The sequence below is a fragment of the Gadus chalcogrammus genome, chromosome 3 (genome assembly GCF_026213295.1).
Source record: "Gadus chalcogrammus isolate NIFS_2021 chromosome 3, NIFS_Gcha_1.0, whole genome shotgun sequence".
NCBI lineage: Eukaryota > Metazoa > Chordata > Actinopteri > Gadiformes > Gadidae > Gadus > Gadus chalcogrammus.
The window spans coordinates 11,911,146-11,923,645 of record NC_079414.1 but is presented as its reverse complement, the minus strand read 5'-3'; the positions used below and the strand labels follow the sequence as shown (position 1 = coordinate 11,923,645).

Below are 12,500 nucleotides of genomic sequence, written 5' to 3'. Positions count from 1 at the left end.
TGTGTGTGTGTGTGTGTGTGTGTGTGTGTGTGTGTTTGTAAGCATATTAGTTAGTGTGTGTGTGTGTGTTTGTGTATTCATGTGTGTGTTTGTGTGTGTGCGGGCACCTACCTTTCTTCTCTGCGCTGCTGTGCTCTGGCAGTGTGGTGCAGGGACACATGCCAGCACACTTCTCAGAGATCTTCTTACCACTCATACAGGCCTGGTAGTCCAGCTTACACTGCACACAACATACACGGGGCCTTAACAATACTGCTCGTACTTCACACAACACACATAGGAATACAACCCATAAATACAGCTTAAAAATGTACACATGGACACACTGTTTAAGATTGTTATTGTATTAAAACTTAAAAATGCTGTAGGCCTATTTAAATGTTGTAGAGACAGAATGTGAATGAGAGCTAGATTTGGAATATATACGTCTCAGAAAAACACATCCTCCCTCCCTCTCCCGTTTGACCACCATTGAGTTGAAAACACTATGCAGGCTAGGCAATGAATGTAATTGACAGGAATGATGGATTCTCCGAACCAATCAGGAAAGTGTTGCCCTGATTTAACCAGGAGCCATCTAAAATCTAAATGTATGTTTCAAACAGAGCAAGGTGCAGTCGAGAGCAGATATTCTGACTGAGGATTTCCAACACTAATAGCTGAGAGATAGCTTTGCCATTCTTTTCAAATTCCACTCAAATAATACCTCGTAAATCTCCCCTACAGCACCATTAAAGGGGATCCGTCACTCTCTGCTATTTCCTAATGTAAGAGGACTGCTTCATAGGCGCATTGGGAATAAATCGTGCTCCGCAACATCAACTCCCTCAACTATTGCGGGTAATGAAAGTCACGCTGTGTTCATGGCTCTTTTGTTTTTACCAAAATGTCTATCCATGTCATTGTTTTGGGACAAAGCATGCATTTCTGAGTGTTCTGTGTTTGCATGTGTATGTCTTTGCGTGTGTGTATCTCTACGTGTGTGCGCGTGTGTGTCCGTTCTGCATGTCTGCACCAGTACCTTGGTAGAGTAGGTGTGTCCGTCCGTCCCACACACAGGAGAGGGGTGGACCACTGGGCAGGGCTCACATTTGGAGCCAGGACTCTGGAAGAGGCTGGGGTCCTTGAAGCTACGTAGGGAGGAAGAGCGGGGACACATCAAATGCCTTGACAAGTGCTTTTTTAATGGGGAACACATCGTCAAACCTGCATAATTTATCATTAAGCTAATTAAAACCACTTTCTAGGGAAAGCTAACATACAACTTAAAACTTTTTTTTTTGCCTGGATAAGGTAAGGTAAGGCGACCCTCCTATGGTGTTATTAATCATGTTAACACCTAACCGGGTTTTAGCTGAGTAGCAGAAGTCATCTCAACCATCCACTACACAACACTACTGTTAGTGTGTGTGTGTGTGTGTGTGTGTGTGTGTGTGTGAGGGCAGACCATGCAGGGTGTCTCCTGTTCTTAAAGGGGTTATGGGAAGCTGGTTATGGATTGGTCTGGGGGGTGATTTGTGATTGGCTTGCCACTGCTGGATGGGAAATGAGGTCACTGCTCTCACTCTCTCTCTCGTTGTCTGTCCGTCTCTTTCCCTCCCTCTTTCTCTCTCTCAGGTTCTGTCTCTCTCTCTCTCGTTTCATACCCCTCTCTCAGAGTACATAATGAGAAAGTGTGTGTGTTTGAGTTGTGACTGTATACATGTGTGTCTGTGTTTGTGTGTCCCTCTTTCACACGCATACACACACTCATACAACCACAAACACACACACAGGGTCCATTCATATCTATTGGCAGGACAGGGAGTCCATTGGAAGACCGAGCAGGGGCTAATTGGACCCTGCAGACACTAGGAGAAGAGCTGCAACACACACACACACACACACACACACACACACACACACACATACATAAAACACTGCCAAGGTGACTCGCGCTTTATCTGCCGCTCATCTTTTAGGTTGGTTTTGTTAGCCAACATCCTGATAGGAAGCAAACGGACGCATGAGACGAGAAGAGAGGGAAAGAAGACAACAAGTTCCTGCTCATTGAGGAGCGCCTCCGGCAACGTCTCTTATCGCTCCCGCTGCTTATTTTTAGCCTCCAGTCCCTCGTTTCCAATTAGAAAAATGGAAAATGGAAAAAGAAGCAGATCGGAGATGAAGATTATAACAAGGTATTCCTGGCTAGTGTTGCTGGCTCATAGTGCACCTCCAGGGAGGTGGTTGCTCGTGTTGTTTTGGAGACGCTGTCTAGAGTCTAAGAGTGCGGCGTGTCCTGTGTGATTTATCACACCCTTGGAGACAGTGCTCAATCTCGCTCAATCCTTCTTTCCATCGCTTGCTCTCTCACTCATTCACACACTCACTGTCTCAAACACTCACCTTTTCTATGTGTGTGTGTGTGTGTGTGTGTGTGTGTGTGTGTGTGTGTGTGTGTGTGTGTGTGTGTGTGTGTGTGTGTGTGTGTGTGTGCGTGTGTGCGTTTAAGCATTTGTGTGTGTATGTGTTTGGTATGTCTGTGTACTCGTGCATGAGTGTGTGTATGTGTGACTGTGAGTGTGTTTGTTTGTATGTGTGTTGAAGCACATTTGTTAGTGTGTGTGTCTGTGTGTGTGTGTGTGTGTGTGTGTAGGCCCTACCTGACCCTCCGTTGGCTGATGCAGGTGGCGGTCTTGTAGTCCTCGGCCACACACACCTTGTGTCGGCCACACTTGATCTTCAGACAGGGGTCTTTGGCTGGGTCCAGCCCTGGAAGACACAAAACACACAACACACTTCTGACGCTATGCTTTGGGGGAGGGCTGTCTGTGGCAGAAATACGGCTTATTCCATCTACTGCCTTATTCCTCACTCACTCACTCAGTCACTTACTCACTCAATTTGTCTGTCTGCAATGTTTGCGGATATGTGTGTGTGTGTGTGTGTCTCTGTGAGCATGTGTGTGTTTCTGCGATGTGTGTGTGTGTGTGTGTTTCTGTAATCATGTGTGTGTATATGCGGTGTGTGTGTGTGTGTGTGTGTGCGTGTATGTGTGACCATGTGTGTGTGTCTGTGGGAATGAAACTTTGTATCTGCTTGTGCGCACAGGCGCGCGTGCGTGCGTGCTTGTCTGTGTGCTGCGTCTATTGAAGGTGCTTCAGAACTCCGGAGTCGGCCAAGTAAACGTCAGAACAAAGAGGTCCGGGAAATGATGTCAGCAGGAAGTGATGTCTCGACACGCCAGCGCTTCAAGGTGACACGCAGAGTAAATCATCCCTGTGACTGTCGTCCTTCATGTGCCCTTCGAAACGTTTCTTCGTAATGTTTATACTTTTCTCTTGGCAAGCCTGGGCCATCCCCTCACAAGAATCTTAAATATGTGGGGAAATTGTGTGTGCGTGTGTGTGTTTGTGTGTGTGTGTGTGTGTGTGTGTGTGTGTGTGTGTGTGTGTGTGTGTGTGTGTGTGTGTGTGTGTGTGTGTGTGTGTGTGTGTGTGTGTGTGTGTGCGTGTGTTTGTGTGTCTCTTTTTGTCTCTCTGTCTGTCTCTCTCTCTCTCTCTCTCTCTCTCTCTCTCTCTCTCTCTCTCTCTCTCTCTCTCTCTCTCTCTCTCTCTCTCTCTCGCGCGCTCTCGCTCTGTCTCTCTCTTCCTCTCTCTCTCTCAATTTAAATTAAATCCAAAGAGTTTTACTGGCACGTCATTAAATACATTGCCAAAACATAAAATAAGAGATACAAACAATTATTAGAAAATCAGGCCCAAAATTCAGTTACACAGTTTAGCAATGTTTTTTTCCACTGTGAATTGCTTAAATGTTGTTCAAGGAAAATGCCGAACTCTAGCAATAATATGTTCTGTCATTTCCTTACTTCAAAATGGATTCTTAGATTGCAAGGTTGATGTTCCTCTCTTTCTCTCTCACTCTCTCTCTCCCTCCCCCCTCTCTCTCTCTCCTTCTGCCGCCCTCTTTCTCCCCTCTCTCTTCTATCTCTCACTCACACACTACCACTCACATATTCACCCTCTCCTCCCCCCTCCCTCTGCACTGTGAGCAGTAATGCTATTAAGTGTTTTCACAGCTAAAAACAGATGGGGCTGGTGGCCACGCCCCCTGACTGACTCTAGTTATGCGTGGCTGGGAACTCCCGTCTTATCTTATTGATGTGGCGTCCAATCACATCAGATCATACTGTATTTTTGGATCAGTTTCCGTGCACAACAGTAGCACAAAGTGCTTAACGCGTGAACCAACACATCAAGAGTCAATTAAAAAGTATTCAATCTATACATATATCTAAAAAAATAGTAATAAATCACTGAGATGTGAGAATCAGGGGTCTAAGGGTCCCCAGGATCAGGGGGGGGGGATCTTCGATCCCCCTCCTAGCCTGATCTGGGTTCAGGTCCTGTACCTGTACCTGTACCTGATGCTGCTGTGTGTTCAACATATTGATCGATCCACAGGACCTGGCCCAGATCTGACCTCAGAACGGTTAGTCTGTGACCTCTGACCCTGAGCCAAAGAGCCTTACTGTAATCCCTGATCAGATTTTCTCCGATTATCCTTGCGCTCTCTCCTTAAGCGATAGTCTAATGCTATTGTTTCCTCAACACAACTGTGGGTGCGTATGTGTGTGCACATGTGTGTGTGCAAACACGTGTGTGGTGTGTGTGTGTAGGTGTTTGCTCTCCTTGAGGCTTGCAGCGATAACCACAACAACAGAGAGAGAAGTGGTGAAGATACAGCACCAACAGGATGGCCACGGGTCCATTCAGTCTCGTCGATGAGTTTGACGCATTTTGATTATTTTATTCTTTATCTTATTCTTTCTCTCAAGAAACATTCAACATTTAAAGAGAGGATTTTGTAAAGCTTGCTACATAAACGTACTTGTTGTACCAGTACCAATACCGATCTGACTTCACACATCAGCACCAGTAACAACCCGACTTTACACACAACACTATGTCAGTCTTCATCTCACCTTGGTCCATGGGCTTGCTTGGTGTCCATGTTCCTGGCTCCTGAAAATAGAACCGTTAGAAACTATTACAAACAATCAGGGATCGTTAGAGATTCCTCAGACAATATGAGACAGAGAAAAGGCAGACTTGAAGCCGGCAAGGAAACTTGTAACAAACCTCAACTTCCTTCAGGTAGCATGATAGAGAAAAGAAATACATTTTCTTGTTAGTATTTATAAAGAATTGAAAACAAGGAGAAGGTGAAGTTAAGGTAATGTTTCCACCGAAATCACGTACTCACACAATCATACACACGGTAAAGCTGGGGTATCGTACACCTTTAGGCTACTATGTGTTATCACGAATATCTACGTGCATAAAGATATGAAGGGAATATAAATTGCCATGTCAGGCCATACTGACTTTGTGACTTCAATGTGTGATGTCAAGATGGTATGATAATTGTTTCAGGTTAGTTTGTAAAATCTCAACTCTGACTCCATATATCGATCGACCTACCTACCTACCTACCTACCTACCTACCTACCTACCTACCTACCTACCTACCTACCTACCTACCTACCTACCTACCTACCTACCTACCTACCTACCTACCCACCCACCCCTCCCTCCCTCCCTCCCTCCCTCCCTCCTCTCTCTCTCTCTCTCTCTCTCTCTCTCTCTCTCTCTCTCTCTCTCTCTCTCTCTCTCTCTCTGCTTGCAGATAAAGCCATAATGTAATTAATATAGCTTTGATCACATGGCTACTGCTCCCGGTGGAGTTATCCCACATGCAAAAGTGTTGCTTTATAAAATGGCAGTGGTAACAAGTGACAGCCGTGTGTGTGTGTGTATGTGTGCGTGTGAGTTATCGGAGGACATATGCTTGACTAATCACATCTTCATTTTTTTCAGCACAAGATGGCAATTTGCATAAAATACATGACCCCGTAGCCTAACACGTACACACAGATTAGCACACACGCACGCATGCACGCACTTGCGCACACACACACACATACACACACACACACACACACAGACACACACACACACACACACACACACACACACACACAAACACACAAACAATGACAATAAGACAAAGGGAAATAACAATATGATGTTTTGATGGTGTAATTACAATCATCTTTATGAATGATCAAGATCTTAAATAATTCTGTATACTGTATTGACCACGGTCATATATCCTTCCAGGTCCCACATCCTTATTTGTTTAATTACTTTTGTTTTGGGCTGATGTTTATTTTGCTGTCAAGGCCTAGAGCAAACTAGGCTGAATGGCACGCTATTTAAAAACTCATGTTTAAAATAAGAAGATAACGTTTCCTTCCAGCTGGCGCACCTTCTGGGCTCAAAGCACAGGTCCTGTTGAGGTGAGAATGTTTTTGTTTTGAAAATAATTTTGTAGCGGTGACACTCAAAAGTTTGTGTTAGTCACACAAGAATGATGAAAAAATTGAAATGAAATTGAAATTCACGACAATACAAAAAATATGAATAAATCAACACAGACAAACATAACAGGTTAGCTGTTAAACGGTCAGCAAACTTCTTGCGGAAACTAATTTAGACACATATTTTGACACTTTTTTTAGTGTCAAATACAGGTCTTGCGTTATTTTTCCTTGATTTATTTCCATTCCACAACCGGATTTCCGATTTCCCAACATCTCCACGGAGACCCCTATGGTGTCAACTAATTGAACATTCAGCTGCCAACCCAAATCAGTATTGAGTATAAAACATAAACACTTCTCTGCAAGATTCTTCTTCTGTCTCTGCCATACGTTTGAAGTTTGCTGCCGGCTTACGCAACACGTTGGTAACAAACAAACACCACAACTATCTGGTATTTATCTCTTTATTATGTTTACATGTCTTTTACCTATACTGCAATTACAGGTCACAGTGGAAATAAAACCATCTCAATCCTCTAGTGTTTGCCATTAGAGGGAACAGTTTAAGATGTACCAATTTCACAACAGGATTAATGTCCTTCCCAAGAGAAACATTCCATCAAACATTGGTAGTCTGTGTCCACTCCCCAAGGTAAACGTGGCCTCAATGTCACACCACTTGACAAAATACAATTCTTGCACCAATTTCTCATCTATATTGACGCGAGTCTACCTGAGCGAAAAGACCGACTAAACCAGCAATGAGCCGTGAGTGTCGGAAAAAGGTGAATGAAAGCAGGGGTGTGTCTGCTTCCCAGGGGTAATGGTTCCTAAAGCTTCCCTGCTTCCTTCCTTCCTGCCTCCCCCAGGTTCCCACAGTAGATAAACACACGCTGTTCCTCATGAAACGCACTACTCTCAGATCCCTTCCGCTACAATAAAAATATATATCTCTTCTCCGGCTCTCTCTTTCTCTCTCGCTCTCTAAGACACACACAAACACACACACATACACACACATACACACAAATAGGGGGGGCCTAGTTTCTAAGGTTAAAGAGCTCCTCATGCTCCAGATAAAAGAGATACTAGGTTGAATTTAAAAAGTTTTTTTAAGAACCTGAGGCTCTTTCCAGCTAGAAAAACGACAATCTGGTGAGTGTCTTCTCCCCGCTCCCTAGCTCCGTCCCTCTCTCTATTCTCGAATCAATCCTCTCTCCCTCTCTCTCTCTCTCTCTCCCTCTCGTCGGCCTCTGCAGCCTAACTAGATCACACAGGTCTGATTTATGAGTGAACTCAAGACATCGTTATCCAGCACAAGCCCAGGTATTTTAAACGTCTGCTTGTCCAGGCCCTATAAGTATGTTGTGTTTGTGCAGTACTGTGTACTGTGTCTGCCACGCCACATTCTGAAAAATAATGTTTAATATATAAATATACATATATACACAATTTACTCTGTGCTCTCTCTATCACATACATACTGTATATGCATACATAATATATGTAGTTGTGTGTAGTTGATGTTTGTAGTTGATATGACACAACTTCTTGGCCTACATTTCTCATTGATCCATATGGGTTCATCATCGTCATCGCAGGCCCCTCCCTTCATCTCTCAACCATTCAATTCAAACCCCAGTTTTCATTGAGACTCGCTGCAGCCCCCATCGGTCCCCTCCCCTCCGGGACTAAGCTCTACCTGTCTACTGAGAAAAAGACTAGGAACTCCATCCATAGTCACACCACCACCAGCGTCTAGACACCATCAGGAGCGAATTCCTGGCAAACTTCACGGCTCCACCGTCCCAATGGAGAATAATTTGATGGTGCAGCCAATTGTGTTTTTGCCAACAAATGTTGTAGTTCACTTTAAATACTAGGCCCTCCTGAATGAACTAAAATGTATAATAATACATTTACTTTTAATTTAGAAGTGAATAGAACAGAACATAAACTTCAAGAATAGAGTCGAACATAACAGAAGAGAAAATAACAGAACATGAAGGGACTAATATAGAACAGAACATAAAATAATAGAAAATAACATAGAATAATATTGGAAAATAACATGAACTTATGCAATAGAACGGAACATAAAATAATGCAATAAAAAAAAAAAGACATAATTGAACAGATCATAAATGTATACAATTTAAATATTTAGAGTATAATAGAAAGCAGGACATAGTGGTACTTCTAATTCCTTTTGTGTTTGGCTTCAAGCAACTCAGTCGATGGACATGATGAAAGAGATGCATTCTGGGAAGTGGCCCCTGAAGACAGTTCAGAGCAGCAGTGCTCCTGGTTTTGTTCACAGAGAGACACACACATGCACATGCACATATGCGCACACACAAAGACACTCACACAAATAGGCACGTACACACAGACATGCATGCATGCACAAATTTCCAAAAAAAACGCAAACTCACTCCACTGACAAAACAATCCCAAAATAAAACTGTAGTGCCAGAATCTGTCAGCAGTACAAAACATTTAATAGCTGAATGGCTGCACTCTGATGCACAGGCAGCCAGCCAGCCCCCGCATTCCCAACACTACAATACCCAGAGTTCCACACTCCGACAACCAGGACTCAACAGGTTCTAATGGCCTCCCAAGAGCATGACCCAATATAAATCCTTCGTCTCTCTTTCTCTCTTCTCCCACATGCATACATACATAAATACATTCATACAAAGGCTACACACACACACAAACACACACACACACTCCAACACACACGCACACCGGACACACACAAACACACACGCACACCAGTTTCTCATGAGATCATGTGAGCTGTGCAGAAGTGCGGTCTCCCTGTCTTCTGAATACAGTAGACATAAAGTGTATGTTGAGTGAATATGCATGAGTGTGTCCATTGCCATCCTCTGGTTGTCATGCATAAGCATGTCACATTCATGGGCACGCACTTTTGAAACCCAGTGTCTCTATAAAAACACACACACATACACGCATTCATACTGAGAGATCCACACACATAAACACATACTAAGAAGAACCTTGGAGTGACAAAGAGAGAGAGACACACTCATACGAAGACACACACACACACATACTGAGACTCATACAAACACACACACACACACACTCACACTGAGATAGAGACACACCCACCCACACACACACATGCACACACTTAAAGTAAAGTCCTTTGAAGCAGAAAAGGCCTGGAGCTCTGTACCTTCCCTACATCATTCACCCTCCACAACACACACGACACGGGACAGACGGAGGGGGGAGGAGAAGGACGGCGGGGGGGGGGGGAGCAGGGGGAGGGGAGAGGAGGGGGAAAGAGAGGGAAGAGGAATAGAGCAGAGGGGAGAGAAGGGGGATGGGGGAGAGGACGGCGTGGAGAGAAGGAGAGGAGAGGAACAGAGCAGAGAAGGGAGGGGCTATGGGAGGGGAGAAAGGGAGAGAAGGTAGAGGATGGAATGGAGGAGAGGGTGAGGAGAGAAAGAGGGGATGAGAGGAGAGGTGGGACACGGGTGAAGGGTGAATAAAAGGGAAAAGCAAAGGGAGGGGGACAAATAGAATGAATAAAAAGAGAGTGGTGAAGAGGTAGGTCAAAGCAGGAGAAGAGGAAGAAAGGAGGAGAGGAGCAGAGCGGTGGGCAGCAGAGAACCCAGAGGCCAAAAGGAGGAGGGGAGTCGAGGATGTGGGAGGAGGTGCTACTAGAGGACATCAGAGTTGACAGTTGAAGACGCAAACCCAAAACAGAACCCTGTACGAACGGAACAGCTTAAGAGAGACGCTAATTAACTCCAGAAATCAAGCCCGGCGCCCACGCGACCACCCTCTCCCTCAGTTCACTGCAGGGCCACGTCTCGTATCAAGTTGCTACGGTGTCAAATGCATGCAAAGTGCAAATAGCGCCAAGTTGATGTTGAACCGCCAAAGTTGCCAATGCTGGCCATTTTTTTTGAGGGGGGGGGGGGGGGGGTATTTTCCCAATTCACACTAAATAAAAGAATGATTAAAATGAAATGGTGATGCTGGTAAGAAGGTCGATGTCGACGTTCCCCTCTGAGGAGTTAGAGGTAACACATGGGGAGAGGAGACGCCTGATATCATACAGGCACGCATGTCTGCACCACAGTGGCTGGGGCTCCATTACAACAACACTTCTAAGAGGCCCGCCTCATCCGCCAGACTTCCGGAGAGCAATTTAGATCAAAATCAACCACAATTTGATATTTCATCCATTACCTCCCCAGCCGCCCTAGTTCATAGCGCCGTGTCCTTGGCGGTGAATTAGACCTTTTGTTTCTCGGGACACGGCTCCCTTTAGGAAGAGGGGTATCGGACTATAAAGACACGGTGAACACGTTCACGTCGGGTTAATGCCTATTCACATCCGTTCGAGTGCGGCCTTCCTTGTCTAGGATGGACCCATTGCCTGCATAACCGTTAAAGGATAATCCGAGCAAAGCATTCCTTAACACCTATACACAAACCACTGACACATAAACGTGGACGGTACTCAATGGCAAAATTCATAACATTGTTGTATGTCTCTGATACAACATCGCCATAACAACGTTGACATTAACAACATGACAATGAATATGTCTCTAAGACAATGTTGCCATCCCATCGTTGACTGTAACTTACGCCCTTGTTTTTCATCCCTCTTTTCTCCTCCAGCCACCTCTCCTCCTCCACCTCCCTCCCCTCCTTCCTCCCCTCCCTCCCAGTGTTGCGAGGCAGTCAGGGTCCAGTAACTATAGCAGACTATGGACTCTGAAGCAGCCCGGATAACAGCAGTGCAGTACCAGTGAGACCCCCCCGGGCCTTCTCCAGAACCGCGAGAACGGCTCCTAAATCACTGCTTGGGATCCTTTGTGGTGGTGGCACTTAGCTAGAGACCAAGTTAAGGGGCTCCCGGACAAAAGGGACGAGTTATAGAGGCTTGGATGAAACGCAAATGTTAAAGCAAATTAGAGTGGAGGAAGGATTTATCTTCAGGCTTTTATGAAGACCAGATTCAGTATGTTGTAGTTTACGTTTTTTGGGGATGGGAAAGGAGGGTTGGGGGTTGCTGCTCTTACAGCACTTTCTTTGTTTTAAATCAAAACCAGGGGTAGGGGCCCAGCCGAGGCACATGGATACACAGATACAGATGTGAGCATGCTGATACACAATACACAGGCATAAGCATAGATATACATAAATATTCACACATAAACACCCACACAGGTGCGCACGCACACACTAAAACACACACACACACAAACACACAAACACACAGACACACTCAAACCAACAAACACAGTAAACCGTCATGTAAATATCATTGGTATAAATCTTGCTTTCTCATAAAGAAATGCACAAAATGCGCTGTCGATTCTTTGCTTTCCACATTCTTGCCATTTGATCAGACTACATATCTTTATTTCCTTTTTTCATTGAAATTGTAGTAGTGATTGCATAATATAACCCATTGTGTTTGTGGAACGTAGATGAATAGGCTACAAAGACATGCAAATACTTGTCTGTGTAATGCTTTAAAGTATATCATTATCATCTTCATTATCATTATCTCAAGCGCTGTAATATTAGGACTTGAAAATAATGTGCAATAATGGACAGCCTTTAAAAAACAAATGGCATGCTTTGCCAACATATTTATGCTCTGGACAAGAATGTGTCTAGACAACAATAGCGTATTTGGATGGATGGGAACTGCTCCTTGTAATTCTGAAAAGTACATCATCATCTCAAGTACTGCAATATTCTCCTTGAATACAAATGTTAATGGAGGACTTACTTTGCCCAAAGTAGGGCCGGCTAGGGTATTCCTGCACTGAATAATTAAAGGGCATGAGCGCCATGCAGAGCTGTGGCCTGATGCCTTCCACTAGATCATAGGGCCATCCTGTGCAGATCTCTGTGTGTTGAAGCAAGGCTGGATGTGAAAGTAGAGAGGGCGTATGTTTGGTGTTATCACCAGCGGTAGCACATGAGGCGGCGGTGAAACCCACCCCTACAGAACTAGAAATAACACATGTTGACACGCAGCTGCCTAACCTAACCTTTAGCCGGTTGACCGCTATGTCTTCTGACTTAGCTCCCTGTCTATCTGTCTGTCTGTATATCTATCTGG

The 12,500-nt window shown here is 44.7% G+C and overlaps 1 protein-coding gene across 1 annotated transcript in view; it reads right to left on the bottom strand.

Moving 5' to 3' along the window:
• The window catches only part of spock3 (SPARC (osteonectin), cwcv and kazal like domains proteoglycan 3), a 25,681-nt gene that overhangs the window by 9,443 nt on the left and 3,738 nt on the right, over positions 1-12,500 (bottom strand). Inside the window, exons 3-6 of the mRNA XM_056585983.1 lie at positions 4,967-5,006; positions 2,643-2,751; positions 1,022-1,130; positions 112-220 (exon numbers count right to left, since the gene is read on the bottom strand). Of these exons, the coding sequence (XP_056441958.1) occupies positions 112-220; positions 1,022-1,130; positions 2,643-2,751; positions 4,967-5,006 (367 nt within the window). The remainder of the gene's footprint in view (positions 1-111; positions 221-1,021; positions 1,131-2,642; positions 2,752-4,966; positions 5,007-12,500) is intronic.